General features: G+C 40.6%; 1 protein-coding gene across 1 annotated transcript in view; it reads right to left on the bottom strand.

Moving 5' to 3' along the window:
• The window catches only part of epha4b (eph receptor A4b), a 104,783-nt gene that overhangs the window by 65,029 nt on the left and 11,981 nt on the right, over positions 1-27,773 (bottom strand). Inside the window, exons 2-3 of the mRNA XM_053501975.1 lie at positions 20,195-20,259; positions 12,108-12,768 (exon numbers count right to left, since the gene is read on the bottom strand). Coding sequence (XP_053357950.1) covers positions 12,108-12,768; positions 20,195-20,259 — 726 coding nt within the window. The remainder of the gene's footprint in view (positions 1-12,107; positions 12,769-20,194; positions 20,260-27,773) is intronic.

The following is a 27,773-nucleotide window of genomic DNA, read 5'->3' as shown; positions in this document are numbered from 1 at the left end:
GGAGCTCATTAATCAAGATCAGCATCCGAAGCCTGGGCTTTCTCTTCCTAAAGACTATTATTATGAGGCGGTGTCACACGAGCCCGTTTGAAAGCAGGTCATTCAGGGATTCGCAGCTGCTAAAACATTAACGGCTTTGCGCGAACACACTGTGCGCTCGCTTAACTCCGTCTAATTGGCTTACCATAATATAGTTTGTAGCAGCACAGCCTTCAAAGGCCGAGTCAGCGGCTTTGCCTCGGTCTTAATTAAGGCCGGCCGGAGGGATTGAATGGAGTAGAGAGCTGGAGTGTTACTGCAATTCTTCAGATTTTATGGATAAAGAGGAGTGCCGAGGTGTTGTGGGATATGTGAGTCTGCAGGGGCATTAATGGGTATTACTGTAGGGGTTTTGCAGCAGATGAACATTCGAGCTGAGGCTAAAGTGGTTGAGCAGAACCTGCTGGAGCTAGCACCCCCAGGAACTAGGGCATGGCATCTCAGTGGTGGCGAGGTAATTGGCGCAAATCGTGACTGAGCTACGGACATTCAATGTGATGCATTATCTTCAATAACTACACTTGCTTGTTATAACGAATTACCTTTAGAGTGCTGAAAAAAGCAAGACTTGGCATTTTCCATAGTGTAACAGCATAGGAGTAAAAAGAATTAGCTATTAATTCCCTAAAAAAAGATCAAACAGAGCTAATATTCCATATAGCTCATACCGGATTTAAGTCATACCACATTAGCATGATATAAATTTTTTTTTCCCGGTGTCGTATGCTCCTGCAGCCAGAGCTATGAATTATTCAGTAAGAAAGAAAAAATAAGATGGACCAGTACCATGAGTCACTCGGACTCTCGTTCTTTTCCTGTCACTTTTCTTTTCTTCCTTCCTTTTGCTATCCTGTATCTTTGTCTGCCCCGTCCGTTCTCTTCATTCATCAGTTTTCCCCTTTCCTCTTCAGCCGGATCGACTCAGGTGTCTTAATATCGATTTCACGAAAAAAAAAAAAAAAATCAAGTTCTTATAACCAAGCATGAAGAACAATCAAATCCAGCATGTGCTTAAAGTCTTTTCCGCTGTATTTATTACAGTACATAGCTCATAACGTTCTGCTCCACCTTTTGGTAAAGCACATTTCAAGCCACTATATCAAGCACTCTACTGTCCTTAACTCTCAACATTGTTTTGCACATTGTTTTCTTCATTTTTGCACACACTTGCACAGGAGCACTTTATGTTCTTTAAGGCTCTTTAGGCTTAATATTTTTTAGATATGCATAATTCTCTTGTAATTTTCTGTTGTTGTATGTACTGTAGCACCATCGTCCTAGAGAAAGCATTTCATTTACTGAAAATGTGTACCGTTTCTACTGTGTATGGTCTAAATGACAATAAAAGCCACTTTGAATTTTGACTTTATATCTCATTTAAAAAAAATGTGTTAAGCTGTCTCTACCACTTGAGGTATGCAATGCTAAAGAAAGTATGCATTTTTAATAATTTGGTAGCATAGCACAAGAAATAAAGTGGATCTTCTGGCCAAAACATACTGTATGTGCTATTTTACCATCACACAAAAATGTAACAGCCTTATTTAGAGTTTTTTTTAATGAATATACTTGTATATAAATTGATAGTTTTACCATAAAGAGTCATATCAACCGTTTGGAAGAGACCTATATTGGGGTCTGTTAAAAATAGTGCTGTTAATTTTCCCGTAACGAAATGCAAAGAAACAAAAATTAATTTTTATTTTCTTAGTGAAGATGGTTAAAAAGATACTGGATAACCTCCCTACCCTTGGTATGTTTGGAACTTGAAATAGTTAACAAACTTCACGATTAGCGGGTGATAAGACTGCTGCCTTTCAAATGCCACCCTGTGAAAAACAGCAGACCCAGGTTGAGACATGCATCGATCTAAAACACAGCCGTGTCTGAGCAGGGATTAAAAGCTCCTGGTGACATTATCAAAAGTAAGCTTCTGCTAATAAGGCAAATGCCACTAAGACGCGTAGTTCAACAAAAAGTTTTGGTGACTGACACAAAACCTGGTGAGGTAACAATGGTTTAGAGGTTTTGTTTTTGTCTCTCAAAACAATGCTTGGCATTTAATATCAAGCGCTACTGAATCTTTGCTTTAGCTGGCAAAGTAGACAGAAATGAAGTTGCTAGCATGGGCTTTGTTAGCAAAATGTGCCTGTTTGAATGCAAGAATAATCTACAGTATGATCATTTTTAAACATTGCCTTACATCAATCAACATATGGACAAGCAAAATGGACAGATAACCTATGGAAATAAGGTTGACGAGTAAAAGAGAGAGAGAGAGAGAGAGAGAGAGAGATAGAGTGCTTCAGTTTATTGCTTGCACAGGTCTGTTTTAAGAGTCAGGAGTTTAGACACAATGGCGTCTTGCATTATTAATAGTAGGTGCGCTGTTTTTTTTTTACACTCACTAGTGCTTTTGTTGCTTCAACTCTGAGGTGAAAAGGGAGCTGTCCACCAGATATCTCTATGAAATAAACTGAGAATATGCTAGCTATATCTGGTGCAGATGTCAGCAGCTGCAGTTAAAAGCGATATATTGTTGAAAATTATCCAAAGCTGAAAATAAGCAGACTAGCAGTGATTACAAAATTAGCAAGCATTAACAAAAACTAGCGAGGATTAGCAAAACTAGCAATGAGCAAGAAAACTGCCAATGATTAGGGAACTAGCAATAATTACAAAACAATGATGGGGCAACTAACTGATGAGGAAAAACCTAGCAATGATTCCAAAAACCAGCAATTAGGAAACTAGCAATTATTAGCAAGCTCACCATTATTACAGAACTAGCAATGATGAGCAAATTAGTGAGGATAAGGAAATAGCAATGATGAGATTAGCAATTATTACAAAACTATTAATTATTACAAATTTACAAAAAGGCAAATTAGAAATTATATATATATATATATATATATATATATATATATATATATATATATATATATATATAGCAATACTAGCAATGGGTAGCAAACTAGCAATGATAAGAAAACTAGTAACAATTAAGCAAGTATTAATGATGAGGAAATTCACAGTGATAACACTATCAATTAAAAGGAATTAGCAATATGTAAGAATGTAGCAAAATAATATTTATGACATATGCTAAAGCACATGCTATATGCTAGCAATGATTGCAAAACTAGCAATTAGGAAAATAACAATGATAAAATCTATAAATATATTAAATATATAAATTATTATAAAACTAGGAATGATAAGGACACTAGCGATCATGAGGAAACTAGCAATAATTACAAAACAGGTAATGATTAGGTAACTAGTCATCTCATCAGCTTCCACAAACCATCATGTGAAAAAAGTCTGCTTTTATTTTCTAATTTCACTTTCTTTGCTGTCTAACTATCTTCTCTTTTTCTCTCACCATTTTATTTATTTATTAATTCATTTTTATTGCAGTCCATATAATTTCCACTTTGCCAACTCCGCTGCCTGTCCCTCCCTCTTCGCTTCGCGGCCGCGCAATAAATAACGTCATTTTTTAACTCTGCAAAACACAGGAAAAAAGGCTGCGTTCGGATGCATCCAATTAAAATAAAATATGTACTAAACCTTTTACTCTCCCACTTCTCATCGTCCGTGGGGAACGCGGGACCTATATTTGGCTGTGAGGTGTTTCAGAAGAACATCCATTTACCAGGAGGCTTGTTCCTTGGCCTTGTTTTCTTTTTTTTCCCCTCTCTCTATCCCTTCTTTCTTTCCCTTGTGGTTTCGAAATACTCTGCGTAAAAACTTATCCATTTTGCATCTCAGAGGGAGAAAAGGGAACGGGGAAAAAGGTGAAAGACGAGAGAGGAACGAGAGAGAGAGAGAGAAAGGGCTGGATGGAAATGAGTAACAGCTGGGCAGATGGAGCAAGCAGTAAGAGTGATCGATTGATATTCAGTAAGCGTGTACACTTATTTATTTATTTATTTATTTATTTATGTATATATATATATATTTTTTTTTTTAAAACCTTGGGACCCCCCAAGGAAACATCTGGCTCTCGGCCTATGACGCCCTGCTGCTTTGACAGAACTAAAAGAGCCACCCTGCAGTCTTCACATGAAAGAGAGAGAGAGAGATGCCGGAAAAATGTGGCATGCCGGAATAATGCACTAGCTCAGGGAGCGTCTGACCTTCAAAAATCCTCCATTAAAAAAAAATGTTATATATTTAAAACTGCTTGGCTGATTCTTATGTCCACGATACGCGCACACACACACACACACACACACACACACACACACACACACACACACACACACACACACACACACACACACACACACACACACACACACTTACAACCTTTCACTTGAAGTATGATTTCCGAGATTTGGAAGTAGACACGATGTCCCAAAAGGAAGTTAAAAGAGCGTTCTAAATGAGAAAAACGTCTTTCACAGATTTGACAATTTACTTCGCCTCACATCTGTTCGAACTTCATACGGTATCATGATATTACAAAGCAGCTCATTTAAAGCAAGATCCCTGGAGATAGAATATCGGACCGAATGAGCAGAATAAATCCTGTGCACATTTTGAAAGCACTATGTGTATTTCCTTTTCTTTTTTTTTTTAGATGGTAATTTGTCAAATCTAGGACGTAATATGACTGTAAGTGAATAAAATGAATATAAAACACTGACAATTACACATTTTCTTGAACTTACAAATTTGTTCCTTCCACTCTCAATCCGTTTAGAAACCACAACATTCAATTACTATGGTTTTCTTAAAGCCGAAGTGGGTGTGTGTAAAAAAAAAAAAAAAAAAGAAGATGCAGTATGTCTAACCAGCAGGAATAATAATAATAATAATAATAATAATAATAATATTAAAAATCTGTCGTTATCACTCTCAGAGCAAACAGAAGTAGAACTGGAGTAGTCCAAGACACAGAGTGGCGCCCACTTATGTATGAATGCCAGGAGAGTACAGAGCCATTTCCCCTCCTATTCAGTATAACACACACATACACATACACACACACGCACACACATACACACACACACTTTCAGACAGTCGTCAGCTCCAATGGCTATTAGGTTCGCTGTTGAAGTGATTCGCTCAAGCTCTAATCTGATAAGTGGGTCGTGTTTAGCTCCTTTTCAATAAACTACACACACACGCACGCACACAGAATCACCGCAGCATTCTAAAGGATAACAGTAAAAGAAGATGTCCCACGAAACCTGAAACATAATGTAAGACTTGCATTTAAAACGAGCAAGTCCATGTTCGAACCCCAGCCCCCAAATTCATGAACAAGTTACAAATGAAGCCGGAATAAAGTTGCAGGACTTGGCAGGAAAATAAAAACTCATCCAAGTTGTACTTTTTCTATATGTTGTATATATGATAATATGCTAATGTGTTTAATGTGAAGGTGGAAGACAGTGAGATGCTGGGAGAGGGTTGGGCCAAAGTTCAGATGAATATATGGAAAGAGAAAGAAGTGAGGAGAAAGCGTGGGAGAGCAATAGGGAGGGAGAGAGAGAGACATGGCAGGTGTCTGGGCTTCCCAGGTCTTCGAGTATCCATGTTGGTTCCATAATTGGTCTTGGCAGACACAGACAGCTTGAAAGGCCCGTTTCAGCCCACCCTTAAGGAAAAGAAAGCCAGAAAACTGAGACGCTGTGGAGAGAAAGTGTGCGCGAGTGAGAAACTGACACCTGAGTCCACATGGAAGAAAACACAAAGAGACAGAGATCTCCAGAAGATACGTGTTATGACAGCAGAGCACACTTTAACGGTTACATAATCCCTCAATGCTGCGAAAATCAGGGTCACAGCGGTGAATTATTACGCTGGGCTTTTTTCGTAGTCTCAGTTGTGCAGCACAATACAAAGAGGTTACAACTGCGATTTTATTGTGTAATGTGTTGTTTTAGAATTGCGAATCGAGTAGCTGAAAATCATGACTCACAGCTCATTTTCCCGGTGACACAAGTGCTACCTATGGTTCAGATTTTAAATTATTCTAAAACAGTCGGGCAACATGGAAAATTTGCTCATCGTAATCCAGATTATATCCATCATGCCAATCTGCACTACTGTCCAAATAGGCTTGCATTAGGGTTAGCTTTTAGATTTCGATCTAAGGTTATCCAAATTAATCTCCTTCACTGCATGACATAGGGACTCACTTACAGCAGGTTCCTCAATGGTTCCTTATATCTTTAGGATTGTTTACCTTTATTAATGGGGATATTTTCACGCCCAGAAGCAAACCCATTCCTTAAATACAGTATACTTATTGTTGCTTCTACCATCAAGCATGGAAGCTATCCACTGTTGGTGCCAAATGTATCTTATATGAGAACAGTTCCAGGTTTGTAGGTATTCCTGTACAGTGACATGCCATGCATTCAAAAAGCGCTATTCTCCAGCACTTGTTGTTTTTCAAGTAAAACAATGATCTAAACTAAGAGCACTATTGATTTGTTCCATGCCCAGGAACGATTGCCCCCCGCCGTCCCCACTCTGCCACTAGCCAGCATTCACATTATTATTTTTCTCTCTACTCCGGTACCACTTGGGTATTTTCACCCTGCGACACCCGACCTTGACCAGTCGAGTGTTTTTTCTCCAAGTGTTTTTCAAAAGGTTTCTACAATCCAATTCTCCTATACTATAAAAATCTAAATAGACCTTAATTTTAGACAAACTGAACACTCTTTTAAGGTTCTCCATCTAGGTCTACAGTAGATCAGGTCCCCATAATTGGCTAGTACAGAGAAAAAGAGAAGTGCTACAGTAATTCCATGGTACTTCTTGAAGACCAACGTGATGTACCGGTTCTCCTTCACAAACAGTATATGAACCTGGTCATTTCTTTCCATGAAGCTGACTCACATGCTTGTTCACCCTTTGTCCTCTTATTATTGCGCTTTCACTGTGTGCGCCACACATCAGCACACATTGTTACGAATCACCCAACATTCTCCAACATCACATTTTTATATTGTCTTATTGGCTTCCTATCATCTGCCTGCATTACTTTTAAACCAATGAGGCTTGCTTGCAATACCAAAATGGACAAGCACTTACTTTATTGTACTTATGAGATCCTTGTCTTCACTGTTCCATTCGTCCCTCTAGAAGGACTTTTTGTGATCCCCTTTTAAGGACAAGACCTGCATTGCGATTCTTCCTGGGACTAACACCAATAGTTCTCACAGCTGAGTCACTCAGTGTCTTCAAACGAAGACTGAAGACCAGCTCTACCAAAACTCGAACTATATAATAATTATGAGTATTCTTGTCCTGGTGGTATATTGGTTAGCACTGTAGCCTTGCATCTCCAGGGATGGAGGTCTGAGTCCCAGCTTCGAGTCTGTGTGCGTGGAGTTTGCATGGTAACCCCGTTCTTGGGGGGTTTCCTCCCACAGTCCAAAGACATGCGGAATAAACGAATTCCCAAAATTGGAATTTTAAGTGTGTGAACGCATGCACCATGTGATAGACGATGGCCCTGTACTGAGAAGAGTAAGTGAGTGAGTGTGCAAGTGAGTGAGTATTATTTGAGTACCTTCAGGGCCAGGGTTCAAATCTCATCTTCTCTGTGTGTGTGGAGTTTGCGTCCTGTGCTTGGTGGGTTTCCTCCGGGTACTCCAGTTTCCTCCACCAGCCCATCTGTGATTGTGTGTGCGTATGTGTATTTGTGTGTGTGTGTGCGCACTTGTACCCCACAGTGGGTTGGCACCCCATCTCTGGTAATCCTAGCCTCCGCCATCCCACCATTATTCTCAATGGCACAGAGAGCCCATCATGCCTAATTCCTCTAAATGAAAAAAAACAGCCAGGAGAGGGTGAGATGGAAGACTTTATGGTCTACACTCAATCACTGACCTGTGGACTGCAAGGTTCTTATCAGATTGTGCCATGCTGCCATACTGAAAGAGGTCCTGCTTTAATGAGCTCTCCACTGAGACAGCTGGTGTGCCGGAGCATGCTAATCTACTCGAGTCGGTTTTGACGTTCTGGCCTACGATCAGCTTTCTGGGACTGTAATTACATTCTAAGAAGGGCAAAGTCCACAGAGGACAAGGAGCTGCAGTCACGGCCAACTTGCAAGCTAGATCAAGCTGGAAAACACACTAAAAAGAGCTCCTGATGGACGACGGGCTGCGCCGTTCCAAAAACACACACTGGCTATATTGAGCCATATGGCCAAGTACGCCTGAGCTGGATTTACATGGGTGTGGAAAACCCTGAGAAATTCGCAATGACCATTATTCACATGAAGTAGTAATAAAGGCAGGCTTTTACTGTAAAAAGGTTCAAAGACTCCATTCCAGGAACGTTTTCAGCCACGGAGTCTACTTTTTATACATTATGATTAAAATTTCATTCCTCAATAAACTTCTCTCTGACCCAAATCAATATCGGTAGCATTAGAAATCTTCTACAGGAGTGTTTAATGCAGCATCCTAAATCACCGCTCGACATCGCTCAGACAAAGAAAGTGAAGAAAATACGGTTACATAAAAAGCAGAAAAAAAACAAACATGTGGCTACAGTGACATGAATATTTCATACTCTAAAAGACAGCGTATGCGTCATAGAGACTGGGAGGCTCACTAAAATCCACATATACACACAAGCGCACTGTTCGGCATTCAAATCCTGGAACTTGCAGACTTCCAAATGAGCACTGGGGACGTGGTGCGAGCAGCTAAGTCTAATTGAAATTCATCAGTTTCTATTATTTGTTTGCCTTTTTTTAATGAAAGCACTTAGCTTTTTCTTTCTTTCTTTTTTTTTTAAACCCACATCTTCCTGAGACCTTATGAATATTTAACGCCGAGCCAGACTGTCTCGTCAAATGAGCAGTCCAGCTGCTGGACAAGGAGCGGTGACTGAAATGACTGAAAAGCCATTGAGGAGGAAAAATAAATAAATAAATAACCAAGAGCGCTAAAGTCCCAACAACAGCGCTGTGCAAAATGTCAACAATTAGACCGGGTGGCCGATTTCTGCCTAGCTAATGAGTCCATTAGCAGCTACGCTGTCTAAAGGACGCTAGCTGGCAAGGGAAGAAAAGGGGAAAAAAGACACTGGTTTCAGTGCAGTTTTAGCAGGCTGACCTTTTGTTTGCTGATCTCTGAAACCACAGAGCGAGCTGACGGGTAAAAAAAAAAAAAAAAAACACTAGAGAGGAATCATCCAACTTTAAAGGGGACGAAGATTGGGATGCCTCTTGGATCAGTTTTAATAGCACCACTGACACACACCTGGACACAATTATGATCGTGACAGCTCCGAGAGGCAGCAGACAAGATAATTTGCCTAATTTTAGCTCACAACGATCATACATGCATGACCTTGAGACTTTTGGATAAATAAACCTTTTATCAGAACGTAATCATTGTCCTTCTTGTTTTCCCCTCGCGCGATCTATCCCTGCCTCCTAGCTTAGAGGAAAAGAAAAAAAAAAGCATCGCTCTTGAACACATTTACCCTCTGCTATGAGGAGGATTAGTTATTTCATTCCTGGGGATTTATCGAAGTCCAATAATCTTTCTCCAGCTCGATGAAGCCTCGAGCGCAGCTGTCATCTCGTTCCAGGTAACCTCACAGAGCTCTCACAAATACCTACAAAGATGTCTGCTGAAGGACTGGCACATAGTTTCAAAACATGCTCCAGGGCTTACATGGTCTGCATCTGCTTCTGACTTCCAAAAAAACAGAAAAGAAAAAGGAAAAAAAAAGAAAAGGATCATGTGTTAAACTGTGAAAGGCTGTATTTCAACCCAGGAAAACGTCCCAGCAATCAAGGCTACTCATACGACTACTACAGCTTGGATCAAAGCTCCATAACAATCAGAATTTACCTTAACTGTAATATTAGTTAATAATTCATAATGTGTTTCGCCGATTAATTTAAAACACTTAATTGCAAAATATACTGATGAACAGTATTAGGGAGAAAGACCTGATGAACATCATTCAAGATGAGTTTTCAATCCGATAGCAGGGACGATAAACGTCAGCTCCTGTTACACGCATGTTCCAGCATGGATGCTCCTCGTTTCGATCGGAACTCCATCATCGCTGCGTTCCTTAAAAAATACACACTACTGTACAAATGTCTTTATAATCTCAGTACAAATTTTGTTGTATATGTTTATCATTATGTACAAAACCATTTACCATTTCCAAACATACCTTAAAAATGAATAAATAAATAAATAAATAAATAACATTATAGGGGAATATTTGCACGCCTGTAAATAAAGCATATTTACATATTACATATTACATGACAGGTCAGGTTTTAGGTTTAAATTAATAATAATAAGGGCTCCTGGTTTATGTAAACAGATAGAAGTAAAGTAGTGTGATAAAGTTTTTCATTATCATATACTCCAGCATGCTCAGTAAAACCTAACAGCTGTTTTTTATATAGTTCTGTGCAAACGTCTTGGGCACATTATATATATATATATATATAAACATAAGCAAAGATGCCTTAAAACATTTCTAGGTAAAGGAAACTTTTATAAAGTTCACTAAAGAACTTTATAACTTCTGTTTTCATGCAAAACCCAGGAGCCTGCATTAATATACTTTTTTTCAATCTGAAAACTGGTGTGTTACGTAATATGTCACTTTTTTTTTTTTTACAAGTATGCAAATATTCTCCGGTAATGTTATTTATGTATACATTTGTTAAGCTAACTTTGGAAATTTTTTTAGAGTTTTGTACATGATAAACATACAGTGTATAACCACATCTGTACTTCAAATAATATGGTGCCTTTTGGCATAGACTTTGGCACAGTAATGTATGTTGGTAAATCTAAATGTAACTGTATGTTGGATTTTTATCTGTTCAATGCACAGCAACAGCAACAAACTAGCGCAATGACTTTCCTATCTAAACACCATATATATATATATATATATATATATATATATATATATATGTGTGTGTGTGTGTGTGTGTGTGTGTGTGTGTGTGTGTGTGTGTGTGTGTGTGTGTGTGTGTGTGTGTGTGTACATATACACACACACTGAAATTGCAAAATCTGATTCCCTGAGTCAAACCAGACAGACGAAGTGGAACAATTACGATGGACGATGCTGTACTCGCGACTATCAAAGACCCATCATGTGTACTAATGTTGCTTTTTTATTCTGACTAAATGAGACGCAAAAAGGAACATCAGACGGATTTGAAACAAAACTCCTAAGTCTGACACACAAATGTACCCGCTAGACGTCTGAATCTGCAGGCAGGGTAAAAAAAAAAAATGAGCAAAGGCTTTGAAAAAAGTTACATCTCAATAACATCCTCTCTAACCAGCAGGTACAGCGGATTATGATGAATAGGCCGTGACTCACCGGTGCCTTAAGCTATTCACACACACACACACACACACACACACACACACACACACACACACACACACACACACACACACAGTATCCGCTATGCAAGAGCTTCAGGTTGGACCAACATTTTCCAAGACATCTGCTCTGTTGAACAGGCAGCCGATGCTGTAAATCATCCCAAAATATACAGGGACTTGAAATAATGCACCGAAATGAATTTAGCTTCGAGGCACAAAACTGTGCAAGGGTATTGTCTTGGGAGTTTATTTATGCTGCAGCTCTTTTCACTTCCTGAATCTGATTGTTCAAAAAGTCTTGATTGTTTTTCCATGAAATAGACTACAAACGCAGACTGGAAGAAACCGGAGTTCCTAGAGGCAAGGCGAGATTTAAACCTCCATCATCGGAGGTGCACAGCGACAGCGCTAATGTGCCGCCCAAAATAACATAATTATAGAAAAGCTCTTTTGATCAATAAGAATCAGGAACTCAACTGTTCTATGGCATAAATATTTCTACTGAATGTGTACAGAACACGTCCATTCATTTTGACGATCATATGTCTCCTACGATTGGCATGCAGTAATGTATTTCTGCCAGAGGTGTCACCATCATTTCAGTAGCTAATTAGGTTAGGTGAATTTAGACCTCATGCCCATGTACATTTACCACGGCTACATACTCTCCAAATACAGCATATACGATAAGATACTTACGCTGGCAATAGTCCTTGCCTTCCTCAAAACCCGGCTTGCAGATACAGCGCCCGATCGGTACCAGCCACCCACCATCGGCACTGCAGTACATCTTCGGGGACTCGAACTCCTCCGAGTCGTTAACGCACGATCCACGCACCTCGACCAGTGCTGAGTCGCCCCCTGTCACTGTATCTGGGAAATGTGCCAGGTTATGAACGGCGGCTGGGCACTTCTTATAGAAAACCCGTAGTGAGACAAGAGCGATGCAAGCGCCAACATCCTGAAAGGCCAAGTAGAAGCCCTTTTTGTTCAGGTTGCTAATATCCCGAACCTCAGTGTTCAGTTTCATGACGCGGTCGCCAACGTCGGTCTGGGTGAAGCTCTCATCGGCGGCGATCGTGTCGATCTTGACGTACTGGCTCTCCTTGATGAACCACAGGTTGTCGTTGTTCGACTCGTGGTAGTACATGTTGAACGTCTCTTTGCAAGTTCCGGGGACTCCAGGAAGGCTGTTGCAGTCGCGGAGGGTAAACTTGATCTCGATGTAGATGCGCTGAGCGCCGTGGCGGGCGATGTGGCGAGTGCGCAGCCAGTTGTTCTGGTTGGCTTCCATCACGTTGCAAACTTGGTATGAGCGCATGGGCGTGTTGCGCTCATCCATCACGCTGATTTCCTCCCACTACAAGGAAAGCAGGAAACAAGTTGTTGGTTAAAGGGTACATCTTGGATTTAGCAAATATTAGTAGAGCTAATACTTTAGGGTCCAGAATAAGAGTTTGCATTAAAAATTACTTCACACGATAACTGCGTATTAATAGTTGCAACCAATCTTCACGTTTCTCTGTCGTGTTATTAAGTCGTGAATCTCGAAGTATGAGACTTTTACGACATGGTCCTAATTAAATTCAGTACTCTTAAAGTTACATTAGCTTTTTTGACAGGCTGGTGGAACTTTCATCCATTTTGTAAATACCTGATTAATATCTCGTACCATCAAAAGAACCCTTGAGAAATGTTTCTTATTCCCACCAGATGATTTCTTCAATAATAAACAATAAAATATATATTGATCTTTGGTTAGCGTTACAACCTCCTGACCTCTTTATCCTTTAGCCAGGAACTTTAATTAACCGTGGCCAAAAGACAATATTGTCTTGACACTTTTCCAATGACCCAACGCGTTGCATATCACATTGTTAAGACGTACATTACATGTAACTGGCAAACATTGTTGCTGATGTTGGCCAGATGTTTGTGTGCTATAAGGGTATGTTAAATACTACTCTGGAAAAGCCAAAACTTTCGCTTAACCTCAGAAACCGAAAAGAAAACTTACGCCTCGGTTAGCTTTTCAAATGACAGCTGCATTTTGTAGAAATAAGCATTTCGTTCCCGCTCATGGGGTGCAGCGTGATGTCCTCAAAATGTCTGTCTCTAGTTCCATAGCCAAAATAAGCTGTTTTTAATGGGGACCAGCAAACAGTCGGGCAAGCGATGAGTTTTCATATTGTAATCTAATATTAGAAGGTATCTGTGTGTGTGTGTGTGTGCGTGTGTGTGAAAGGTTTTAGTAATGTGGGTCAGTCTATGCAACTTGGTCTACATCTGCTTTTACTTGTGTGAGGTTCTGTACCCGAGGACAATTCTCATGTGAGTAAGAAAACATCTCAATTTCTTAAAGGGGAAGGAAAATAAACCAGGCACGAACACTCCCTCAAATGTCTGATCCCCAACAAAAGATTGCGATTTAGCCAAATAAAACCCAGATCCCAGGGTCCATGGAACTCACACTGCCACGAATATATGTCCGGAAACCGCTGTCTTAGTTAAGAGCTTGAGTGATTCGAGTTACTGTTAAATGAACTGATGTCTGGTTAGACATCAAGCATTTGGCTTGAAACATAAACTTCTCAGGGTTCTTACATGTCTGCATGGCTAAAGTACTCTCTATAAAGCTTTTCCCATCCTGTCTGACGTTAAAGGGGAACCACAGCGTTTATTTTTGTACGTGTTAATTGAAGTAGCTATTAACGTTGATGGAACAAAAACTTTTAACAATAAACAAGTCTTGATGAAAACTAGGATTATTATTAGTACAACTGACATTTACAGAAGACTTCAATCACAGTATGATGACGATACAACGATCCCACTGCATTAGTTGAACGTTCAGCTGGTGGAACGCCTTATCCTTTAAAATTGTTGGATAACTTGTCGTTAACTTGCAGATGTACGTGTAGCATGCAATAATTCACCAACACCACTTGGAACTTGGCTCGGAGTTATTGCCACAACCTCCGTATAATCCTGACATCACTTCAAGGGATTTCCACATGTTTGGGCCATTAAGGGAGTTCCTGGAAGGCCAGTGTTTCAGACATGAAGCATGCAGGCTGATCATGGCTCCGGCATCCTGAGAAAACTTTCTAGCTTGATGGTTTGCTATCATTATCTGCCAGTACACTACAGTGTCTATCCATCCAATCGATCTTTCTAATATCACAACATAACAGTCCAGTTTGACTCCAGTTTGACTAGGAAACCATCTGAACACACCCACGACATATCAAAAAGAAATTTTCCAAATAAAGTCTGAAGCAAAACTATTTTCCATGCTCGCTCAGCTCATATGGACCGGAGATTTGCAAGGTCGTTCCTCGGACCTGCTTCGATGATACAGGCTATAACGACATGATTACGAATGGGGGTATGGTTAAAATACATCAACTGAGACATGAGGGTAAAATAGAAATACTGCCTGTGTTTAACCGGAGACACGTGTGTGTGTGTGTGTGTGCGCGAGTGTGTTCACTTCGGTCCACAGGCGGACAATGCGGTAGCAGATTCTACAGAATGACTTTCTAGATAAAAGAAAAAAAAAAGGTAGTCTGCTTCCCCTGGGGTGCAATGATTGTGACATTTGGAGAAATAATCATCCGGCAAAGAAGACAGGCTTATGAGTTCCTGTTTATTTATTTTCAAAAGTTAGTCCGCACTCAACTTTTATATTTCCACCGGGAAACCATCGCTGGGAGTTTGAAAGTATTTTACAAAGTGGTTGAAGTTTTTTCAGTGGGGTGTCTGGAGCACATACATACACACACACACACACACACACACTCACACATCAGACCCAAAACGCAATAACTGCGCTGCCATATGGTGAGCTGAGTCACCATATAAACGACATGCAATTACCATAAAATGACTAGCGATTGCCCACGTATCGCCCACAACGGCACATGCACAAGGTTAAAAGCATTCTGTTTAGACAGGAGGTAAAGGTTAGGTACTTTCAAGCAGCAATGCTGTCAGGAGGATAATGTGGGTGTCTGGTTCCGTGCATTCTGTGGAGTTTTGAGAAGAGGAAAAAAAATAGAAAAAGAAGAAATCTTAACTTCACTCATCAGTCATTTTTCGGCATTACCCTCGGCAACTTTGATGCAGGAAAAACATGTCAGTTTGATGGCTTGACAGAATTTCCATCAGTAATTATCTGGTAGTTTGAGATCATTACTGTCTTTAGATCCACAAAAGAACATCTGTTTTTCTAAAGGAAGGGTTCCTTTTGAACACCGCGTGATTTCGTTTACCTGTTTCCTGGCAGCCTGATGTGAACCGTCCCTGTTCGGCTGTACGCACACACACACACACACACACACACACACACATACAACTGGAATGAACTTTGAGCATCACACCAAAGCCAAACTTTCACATCTGGCTTGGGGTTAAGGGAATTGGTTCTGGCCTGCCAGGGTCAAGTGGCACATTTGAGTTGCTAGGATAAATATTCAGTGGAGCAAAGCAAACAACACTGGAAAATAACTGCCTTTGCTCTCTAGGTAGGGCTGGCTGTTGAAGGTCAAAGGCCAGCGTGCTAATCTTCATGAATGCCAGCCAAGAGGCAATCCCAAAGCTCTGCAAGGGGTCTCTTCACAGGACTCCTTCAGTGGGAGAACCTACAAGCAGTACGTTAATTCAATTACCCTTAGCAAAAAAAAACCTACCGACATGGTTTTAAGAACGGAGAGGAGGCATGTGTGTCTACAGTAACCCCAGATCAGGGTCAAACCGAGCAACCTGGAGCTGTGAGTTGGCAACTCTACCCGCTATATACCACCATGCTCTACAAGCTAGGTTAAACACTGGTGGCAGCTGGAGACTCGGAGAAAAGCTCACTCACAGCCAGCACAACAACAACTCGTTTCTGCTTCAGGGACCAAAAAAATCTTGTTTATCATCAGTAGTTATTCAGTAGCATGTCAAAAACCTCTTCAGATTAAGGAGTCTAAGCGACTGGTCGAGCTCTCTGGTTCATCCGTTAATCAATACATTTTTTATGTTATCCATAAGGCAGCACGGTGACTTAGTGGTTAGCAGGGTCGGCTTGCACCTCCAGGGTCCGGGTTCGATTCCCAGCCGGGTTCGATTCCCGGCCAGGTTCGATCCCCGCCTCTGTGCCCGTAGAGCATGTTTAGATTGGCACTCTTGCCCTAAGTCTTCTGGGATAGGCTCTAAGCCCCCCACGACCCTGTATACAGGATAAAGCGGTATAGATGATGAGTGAGTGAGTAAGAGAGTAAGATGTTATACATATAACACAGAAATGTTTGTGCCAAAGACGCCACTTCTGAAGTTTATGCAACATGGAAGTGACAAATCTCACTTCCCTAAAAACTTCAAGTTGCTTACCTCAGCCGTTCGTGGAGATGATTTTATATGTGCCACAAAAATGGTAATTTTTCAGTGTTATCCTGTCTTGCCTTAAACAATAATAATTTAAAATGTGAGTATCGAAGCTTCTAGAGGCATATGACTGGTAAAATTGATGCGTAAAGTAGTTTTTGGTAAAAGCTTAGGAAGCAAAAAATGCATCTGTAGTGTCCGTAACCATGTCAAATTCTTGTCGTAATATCTTAACAATTTTGCATTTTAGAATATTACACTTTTTTAGCTTTATGTCTTTTTAAGTGAAATCTAAATTGGCCAAGTTTCATTTGAATGACAGTTAAGATCATTGAAAGATTTGAATTTAAAATAGTTACAGATGCTACATACAGTAAAAGGGCAGGAAATGTAACAAATGTCTTTCCTTTTATCTGTATAGAAATATAAATGTGTATTCATATTTACAAAAGACGAAGCATGAATCAGGAGATAGGAAGCATTTAGTTTTATGAAAAATGTTGTTATATGATTCTAACGGATTAAACTGGATCGTAAAAAGTCTCTTTTTCACCTAGGTGAGACACTTTTTAGCACCAATACCATGTTTTGCCATTTCAACAAACTTTGAAATTAAAATTCTAATATTCTAATATTCTCGCAAAGATTTGGTTATTATGCCATTTTACTGTAGCTCCATTAAACATGCAGTTTAACCTATTGATGGGTTCCAATAGCTGTGCATGGCACATTTGTGGGAAGGCTTAGTAATTTTCCCAGTAGTCTAAGAAAAAAAATAATAAATTACAGACCTGGATGACTAAGCTGCATGAGGCATTTGTCTTTAATTTAGAATACATATTCCCTACCGTGGTGCTTGATTACCCCTAGTCTTAAACGATACTCCTTTCTGAGTGTGATAGAGCTGGGAGTACATTAAATCGCACAGGACAGCAGTGTCTCGGGTACATGCTACTGATTGCACTAGGAAGCATGTTGAAATCGGACAGATTTTGAAACTAGCTTTCCGGACAGAGTCAATTATTCACTAACTAAAAGCTACCACAATAGTATATGATTTACAAATACTTATTAGGGTCCTGCCAAAACTGTTTCCACGAACTTTAATGAATTGAATGCTTTGGGGTAGATTGGAACACTTCAGGTTTCCATGGTGGACATCGATGCCCAACCTATGGTATATTAATGAGAATGGGACATGATGTCCAGAATGGGATGTTACAATACTCAAGTATTCACATAATTTTGGCCGTGTAGTGTGTTCAACATTAGTGCGTCATTTTTTTCGCGATTTCTTGGGTTTAGTTTTCTTACTCTAGAGGTAACCACTTTGGATCATTTAATCTAGGAGATCTGGCATACAGTAGGTTTTACATCCAATGCATTTTCTGTCGCAACGGTCCGAGTTTCTAACTGGGCTTGGGACTGGTGCTGCACGCAGTGGCTGAGTTGTATGTTGCATAGAGTTAAGGGTCTTACTCATGGACTCAACTGGGGAAACCTGGAAGTGCAATGATGCAATCATTTCTACCCAAAAGAAATCCTATAGCGTACTCCGTACAAGGCGGGGTACACCCTGGGTAGGGTGCCAATCCATCTCAGGGCGCCAATCCATCTCAGGGCACACACACACACACACACACACACACTATGGACAATTTGGGAACCCCAATTAGCCTAATTTACATATCTTTGGACTGTGGGAGGAAACTGGATTACCCGGAGGAAACCCACCAAGCACCACTCCATGCACACAGAGACGGGAATCGAGCCTAGACGGGAATCGAACCCGAATCTGGAGGTGGAAGGCGACCGTGCTGTGTGAGAACACTGCTTGAAAATAATCAGTAGTGTTAGATACTAATTTGTGCAGTTTTATACGTAAAAGAACTGTTAGGTTTTACTGAGTTGCTTTCGTTAGAGGCACGCAAATATTCATCTGGAATGTTATTAAGGAATGTTTGAAAATATAAAAGGGGTTTTGTACATAATAATGCAGAAATGTTAAACATGTATAACAAAATTTGTACTGAAGATAATATGGTGCTTTTGCATGTGGTGCTGTAATCTGTTCAATCATCACCAAAAAAAGTCAAAACTGGAGTAAAATAGCGAAGGACATGAGATAGTGATGGCTTCAGTCAACAACTCTCAGCTCTGTCCTATTACACCGAACCTTCTCAAAAAGCCCTTTGCAAAGTATCCTTGCCTTGATCACTACAGTAATCACGAAAAACTCAAAAGTCCTTTCTTACACTTCTTCCATGCTCTCATTGTACGCTGATAATTTTTATTTCTTTTTTTTTTTTCCCCAGCCATCTGACTCAACCAGGCTGTGTTAAATGTCACTGTAGCTCTCAGCTCTATCGGACATGATTGACAGAATCAAATTTGCACCTAAATAACAGCCAGTATGGCATTATACTAGCCTTCTGTAAGCCCCAAAAAGATTTGGTCGTGATGCTGTCGAAAAAAAATCATGTTTTAATCCTGGCCAATCTTGGCAGGGGTGCAAATAAATTGCTGTGTATTTGTGTGTTTGTGAAACAAGTACGGAGATCCGATCCAGCTCCTGGCTGCTCCGTTAAATCATTAAAACAGGCGGCTGTGAAATCCTGCAGATTGATTTCCTTTAAAGCCCGGGTTGACTTTCGCTAACTTGATTATTTTTAGCTCGTGCCTGGTGCATCGTATAAAGCCAGAGACGAAGCGGCTCTCCCCTCTTCTCCTGATCCGTCTCTCTCTTTTACACACAAAGGATTATGTTGTGATTTAAGGAATCTCTATCCGAGCTTCTCCGCCGAATAAGAAGGGTCCGGCGTCTTGGTGGAGCACTAAGCCTTAACCACGGCTTTAGGTGAAAATACGAGGTAGCTGCTTGAACCGTGGCTGTCTGGGGAGATCCTGCAGATGACCTTGACTTGTGTAGTGTCAAAAACTTCAGAACATGGTTTCTGCACTGTGCACTTTTAACATGCTCATAAATATTCATACATAAACAGATGGGCCTTGAGTGTGTGGTTCTGTTGTTGTTTTCCTTGGCCAAAAAAAAAAAAAAAAAAAGGAAGGGATTTAGCAGCATGCATAAGCTTAAAAGAAACATCACTAGTTTTATTATCATAGTTTGTCACTAGTTGAGCTGCCTCAAATTGGATCAGTCTGGTTTTGCAAAACAATTCAATACAATAAGTAAACCAGTAAGTAAAAAAAAAACATAATTTATGCACAAGGTTTAGTTACGGAAGTTCACGTCCGTCAACGGCTTATAACTCAATAACTCGGCTTCTGTAAATGGATTTCCGTGACTAAATAGCTTAAACAACTCGGGTGTAAGGTACATGACTGTTCATATAGAATAACATGCATTAAGCTAATGATGGGTTTTTTTTGTTGTTGTTTTTTTGATGGCTACTCACCCCTTCGGCTGGATACGCCTCCCATCCAAGGTCCCCGAGAGCAGACATCGAGTCCAGTAACGTAACTAGAGAGACAGGAAACAATTTAGTTTCATAATTAAATTTCAGATAATGTCACTGGTATCAACATCTGCATTTCTTTTGTTTGTTTGTTTGTTTGTTTTTCATCGTGCTCAATTACTCGTTTGAAAAAAATGTAAATTATATTTCATTCCCCTGGAGGGAAGAAAATCAGCAGGAAAAACTGCTGCTCTGGGAGTCGTTCAATAACAACCCACTTGAAGAACGACCCGCATTTAAGGAAGCTTGCACGTGTGTGTGTGTATGTGTGTGTGTGTACGAACCAAACCCTGGCTCGCGCTCGAGATTTCAACACCCAGGAGTATTAAGAGAGCCTTAAGAAGTTGTGGAGGTCATGTAAGGAAATGTTTATAGGAATGCGTAGATCAGATCAGTGTGTTATAAAAAGCCTTTTCTTTCAACACACGACACACTCCTCTAGTCCTTGTCCTCAGGCTCTAAACTATGTTTTCCCAGTCTGTTCTGCATTCCAGAGTAATTAAGGTCTTGGCACCACATGGCATCAATTTTTCATTAGCCCCCATCTGCAGACGTTGGCGTCCACACTCAGGACCTGAGCGGAGACGACGGCTCTCGGAACACAGCCGAGTCATGCTCGCGTACACGCGAGTACACACGCTTGTGTGCACTAATGTCTAGGACATTTCACTGTGTTTATCACTCTGCTCGGCCACGTTCATCAGAATGATGTTACCACCATTTAGTCCTAATTAAGTCGGGCTCACAACACTGGGACAAACGTTTTGGTAAATTACTGTTGTCTTTTTCTTATTATTTATTTCATGGTGCTCATTGTTTGAAAATGGTAATTTACTAGCCACAGCGGCGAGTGCCTCGTGTTCACCAAGAACCCGCGTTCGCATCCTGGTCAGAGAACCACCTTAGTTCCATGAACATGTAACGCAGTGGAGGAAATAAAGTATGAATACTAATATGTTGCTGTATTTTGTAGCACTGTGTCTGGAGTAATGTGTTCAATGTTATCTCAATGTCATGTAGTCAAGCTTGGTCCAACATCATTATATCCAAATATTACTTACTTTTAAAAACAATTTAATGCTGACGTTGTTTGAACATCCATTGCATTGGCAAATTAACATTGCCAAAAAGTTCTGATAAACAAAAATGACTTCCCAGGTCAAAACAGCCAGATTGGGCCAGTTTAAATACTACAGTGTGGCTAAAAGATTTGTGGATATGTGGCCTGATCTACTCTACATAAAGATCCAGTGACCTGTGTTCTGGCTTTCTCTATGTAAGGTATTGTAGTCTGATCTACACTATATAAGATATCTGCAGCCTGATTAACACTATTTAACTGTGATATCTATGGTCTGATCTCATGTATGTAAGATATCTGTGGTCAGCTCTACTCTATATAAGATATCTGCAGGCTGATCTATGCTATTTAACTGTGGTCTGATCTACTCTATATAAGATAGCTGTGGTCTGATCTCCTGCATATACAGTAAGATATCTGTAGTCTGCGCAACTCTATATAGATATCTGTGGTCTGATCTCATATACAGATCCATGGTCTGATCTACAGTATATAAGTTATCTGTGGGCTGATCACATGTATAAAATATATCTGTGGTCCGATCTCCTCTACATAAGACACCTTTGGCCCGATCTACTGTACATAAAACACCTGTGGCCCGATCTCCTGTACATAAGACACCTGTGGTCCGATCTCCTGTACATAAGACACCTGTGGCCCGATCTCCTGTACATAAGACACCTGTGGCCCGATCTCCTGTACATAAGACACCTGTGGCCCGATCTCCTGTACATAAGACAACTGTGGCCCGATCTCCTGTACATAAGACAACTGTGGCCCGATCTCCTGTACATAAGACAACTGTGGCCCGATCTCCTGCATATAAGACACGCGTGGCCCGATCTCCTGCATATAAGACACGCGTAGCCCTATCTCCTGCATATAAGACACACGTGGCCAGATCTCCTGCATATAAGATAACTGTGGCCCAATCTCCTGCATATAAGATATCTGTCGTCCGATCTCCTGCATATAAGACACCTGCGGCCCGATCTCCTGCATATAAGACATGCGTGGCCCGATCTCCTGTATATAAGATAACTGTGGCCCGATCTCCTGTATATAAGATAACTGTGGCCCAATCTCCTGCATATAAGATATCTGTCGTCCGATCTCCTGCATATGAGACACCTGCGGTCCGATCTCCTGCATATGAGACACCTGCGGTCCGATCTCCTGCATATGAGACACCTGCGGTCCGATCTCCTGCATATAAGACAGCTGTGGTCCGATCTCCTGCATATAAGATATCTGTCGTGTGATCTCCTGTATAAAAGATATCTGTCGTGTGATCTCCTGTATATAAGATATCTCTGGTCTGCTCCACTCTATACAAGATATCAGTGTGTTAGCTGCTAACTGTTTACTATTGTTTAAACCTTCCGACTGTGTGTCTCACTCATCACACGTTTGAAGACATCAGACCGTTGTTCCATGATGAGGAAGTCTCCAGTTTCACACAGATCTCGTCCTGCCCCATCACTACAGTATTTTCACACCAGGACTAAAGGCGCTACAACAGCGACCCCCGTTTCTCCCTCCGTAACTTTCATGCAGAACGTAGAGGGGCAATGATGGTGCAATATTTCCGCAATCAAGCGGCTGTGTACAAGCTGTATGCTGGATAACTGGACAACAGGATTACTCTGAAATTTCACTACTTTGTAATTACAGCGTAAATGCAACAGCATTTCGACTTAGAAATGCACCCTCGGCTTGCACCTCACTAACTACTATTCGAATCGTTTTGCGCTGAAGTCAGAAAAGATCGATACAGGAGACAAGAAACGAGCATCGTTTAGATAAATACACCGTAACAAAGAAAAGACTAGGATAAAAAAAATTGAGAGAGTGGAGGAAACAAAGAGAACAAGTTGAGGTTTTGATTTACGATGTGCTGCCGCACAAAAAGAGTGTGTGCATGTGTGTGTGGAGCCCCGGATTTGATTTATAACGACAGCGGCATGTTTGTAAAAGATTAATGAACGGTGATTCATGTTTCATAAATAGTTTCCTCCGCACTGCCTGCAATTCTTCACCCGGCGAGACACGTGTTCACGCTGCCACTGTGTTCAGCGTGATGAAAAGAGCTGGAAGCAGCTGGAGATAGAGTACGCTTCCTGAATGAGAGAGAGTGTGTGTGTGTGTGTGTGTGGTGGAATCCATCTTAACCTACATTAACCCTTACTGTGCTTCATTATCGAGTTACAAATAGACTATGCCGTCAGAAAAATATCAGATGAAGTTAATGTTCTCAGTCAGCAGGTTCTCTGATTCACCAACACTAGAATAATAATGTTTAACAATATATAAAAGTAAGTTATTTTGGCACTCGTCAATACCAATGTTTTAATTAATCAGTGATGTCACAAAGCAATTTATTACAGATAAAGAATGATGGCAATTTTTAATGTTGGAAAAGTGATTTTGGACACTGGAAAGTACGTTTCTATCGATGCTCAATGTCATGCTGGATAAGATCTGACATTTTTTTACTGCTCCTCTTGAAATTTTTTTTTACCTTTTACTTTAATTGCCTAGATTAATTGAGAAACTGTCCAGTCAGTTGATCTTTCAGAACATGAGTTGGTGGTAGCTCAGCCAGTTAAAACCCTGGTTAGGGGTTTGAGCCCCGCCAGCACCAGTTCATCATTGATGGGTATTTGGGCAAGACCTCCAAACCATAATCCTCACACAACACAGTGACTGCATACAGTGCCGGTGTCATGTCTGGTTGGAAAATAGGAACGCATACAGTCTGTGCCAGATCTTTTGGATCAAATGATCCGGTGTGGTGACCCCTATGAAAAAAATTAAGAAAAATAAGTTGTTGTTTTAGAGCAGCATGGGAGCTCATGTTTTCATCCCTTCTGTTTGCGTGTTCTCCCCATGCACCATGCACATAGTTTCCCCTTCAGGTACTCCAGTTTCCTCAGTCAGGCTGACGTATGTTTCCAAAGTGCCGTAGTATGTGATTGGATCTGTGATTTTCTGCCCTGCTATGGTTTGGCCTCCCATTTAGGGTGTCCACCATCATATGTCCTAAGTTGGATGGATAGTCTTGTTTTATGTCACATGTTCATTAGTACAAGAACCTATACCAGGTTTACACATCACATGGTAGCTGATGTTCAAGAATCAATGCCCCATACTTGTATCGGTAAAAGAAAAAAAATATTAAAAGAAATTGCAGCTAATTAGTGGGGCACCATGTCTGAAGGTGATAACTTCATGATGGATGAAAAGTAACTAAGCTTCAAAAATTGGCAATAACGTCCATATTACTAATACATATTTCTTGAAACAAATTGTACATGTACTTTTTTACATAGAAAAATCAAAGCAAATCCTTAAATTTTATTGTGGCACCAGTGGCATCAACCAGTTTCCTCAAATGGCCATTGGAAATGCACAACCTTAGGAAGGAAGAAATTTGGAATTTTGCGGAGAACCTCCTGAATCCTTGCCTCCAAGTTCTCCAGTGTGCATAGCTTTGTCCTGTACACCTCCTCATTTGTGTAACCGCACAGGGTAAAAACACATGGACTAAGAGCTGGACTTCTTGGAGACCATTCATAAGGTGTCAGCCAATGTCTTGGAAAATGCTGATCTAACCATGCATGCACAACAAGAGTAAAATGGGGTGGGTGCATACACTTTGGCAACTATGAAACAACAATTAGCCTAATCTGCAGGTCAGAAACCGGAGTACCAGGAGGAAACCCAGCAAGAATACAGGGAGAAAATGAAAACACCACGCACACAGATCCGAGGTTAGAATCAAACTCTCGCCCCCTGGAGGCAATGGAAATCCAAATACAGATTAAGATCCATAACAAATAGCCTAAAGAAGTCAGTGGCAAGGAAAAAACAAACAAACGCAAGACTCAAACTAGATGACACTCGTCTGGGTGACATCCAATTAACAGATTATAAATCGTCAAGTGTTGAAAGAAAGTAACGAGTGTGTTAAAGGAATGTTAAGGATAAGCAGATTGTGAATGAGAGTAAAGGATTACACAAATCGTCATAAATACATGTCTCGGATTCCTAAGTGCGCTTCTCTCTCCAGATGTTTAACGCGTACACTTGTTTGTCTATTACTGCTAGGGGAAGAATTACGCAGCAGTTTGGCCTAATGCACTCCCATTATGTTTACACTCACTTCCAGGAAGTCAGTCAGGAGATCTATTGATTGAACTCCCAGCAAATAAACAATTGCATGATTCCTTCAGTTTAAGGAAACTCCAAATGTTTTTTGTATCATTTAAACTATTCTGGCTGGGAGGTTGTGGTGACTTTAAATTGCCAACATTATAGCACCAGATTGGACAAAGTTAGAATTACTTTGATATAATGATGCTGGAAGAACGTTCACTACATGAAGATGGGATGGTGTTGAATGAACCCCCCTTAACACAATGCTGTAACAACGACGATTAAACAATATTTATAGCAAAGCGATGGCCTGAGTGGGACTTGAACACCAGTCAGGACTCGACCACCAGTGGGATCACAAGGATAAACGCTACTGATGCAATTAAATGCGCTTACAAAACAACAAGCTCCACAAACACAATATAAGAGTGGAATAATTTGGGAACTAAGATGCCTATCATGATAATATTTCTGTAAGAAAATGAAACAAAGGTAACAATAAAACGCTAAGATAAGCCTGACGTGACACAGTACACGCTCGGCGTGCGGTAAGCTGTTGTGTCCGTCCCAATCTCCAATCGGATTTCTAAACTCTGTTCGAAATACGTAATGGACCATGGATGTAGTCGGATGCTGTGCAAATGGATGCCACAAGTGCTCCGAATACAAGTAAAGGTTACAATTTATGTGTGTTTGGGTCAGTCATTTAATGTTATTTCAATATAATTTTCTCAGTCACTCTAACTTTTTAAAAACAACATTTCCTGATGATGGACATCATCTCAACATCATTACAACCAAATTACAATGGTCATCCTACATTGGGGGCAGCACGGTGATGTAGTGGTTGGCACTGTCACCTTGCACCTCCAGGGACCGGGTACGATTCTCAGTCAGACTCGATTCCTGTCTCTGTGTGCATGGAGCTTGCAAGATCTTCCCGTGCTTGGTGGGTTTCCTTCAGGTACTCTGGTTTCCTCCGACAGTTAAGACATGACTTTAACGCAGACTGGCATTCCCAAATTGTGCAGTAGTGTATAACTGCACCTGTGTTCTTTAATTTGCTGGCACCCCATACAGGGAGTCCTCCACCTTGGGCCACAAGCTCCACCCATGACCTCATACAGGATAAGCAGGATGGAAAATGAATTAATCCAACTTATATTATCCTGGCAAGGTAAATTTTGATGTGTAGACATTTTTTGATTTACTGTTTATATATATATATATATATATATATATACACACACACTTTGATGTACGCAATCAACCCGATAATTGCTGGCAAGCATCAGAGACATAAATAAAAGTATTACCCCAGTGTAAATGCGTTACAGATTGGCCTTTTTTCCATTACTGACGTCCTTATTCACAAACCCGGGGGGGTCTCAGTTTTTCAGAACAAACTGGTTTACCTTTAAACCAACATAACTTTTTCTCATATAAATTGTCTTACATAAATGGATTTATTCGGTTTGATAAACGACACCCTATGTTAGTCAGCGTCCCCTTTGGACAGCCCCCATCCTATTTCGCAGAGTGATGATCCGTTCCTTATAGTGGTCCTTGGTGTCCTACCAATTTCAGCCACCACAGTTCATTCTGTCCCTTCTTTCTCTCCTTTCCCGAGGATGGATGAGTAGCGCTTTCCTAAAGAGCCAGAAGCCTGATACGAGATTATGTTCCTGACTATAGAGTCATCTTTAAAAAGAGAAAAGAAAAAAAAAAGCAGGATGTTGCACAGAAGAAGCGATTCTGAGACAGATCTCCTGTCAAACCGGAACTTGTGATGAAATTTCTCGTTAATGAAGGCGTAAAACCTGAGGACATTCAAATAAGACTTAAAGAACAGTACAGTGATGAGACCCTTTAACACAATAAAACATAGGAATGTTTTGAAGAATGCTGTATGTTCATTAATGACGATCCTGGAGCCAACTGTACTCGTCCCAATGAACATTGAACTTGTCACCAATTTATGGAAGAGACGCATGCGTCCATGGGAACTTTATACACAATCATCACCAACACCACTTGCACATTACAGGAACTCGGCTGAGAGTTTTTGCCACATCCTAACCTCCATTTCCACATGTTCCTGGGTTGGCCATCATTTCAGAGATGAAGCAGGCAGTCCGACCATGGCTCTGGTGTACTGAGATAACTTTTTGTTGAAGCACTAGCAAAATACTGGGATAAGTGCACTAGTGTAGCAGGGGAGTATATAGAGAAATAAAGGTTCATTTAACTTTCACAAATGCCTTGTAATTCAACAATTCT

The sequence above is a fragment of the Clarias gariepinus genome, chromosome 1 (genome assembly GCF_024256425.1).
Source record: "Clarias gariepinus isolate MV-2021 ecotype Netherlands chromosome 1, CGAR_prim_01v2, whole genome shotgun sequence".
Classification (NCBI taxonomy): Eukaryota; Metazoa; Chordata; class Actinopteri; order Siluriformes; family Clariidae; genus Clarias; species Clarias gariepinus.
The sequence above is the reverse complement of the archived record's forward strand: the minus strand, read 5'-3'. Positions and strand labels throughout refer to the sequence as shown.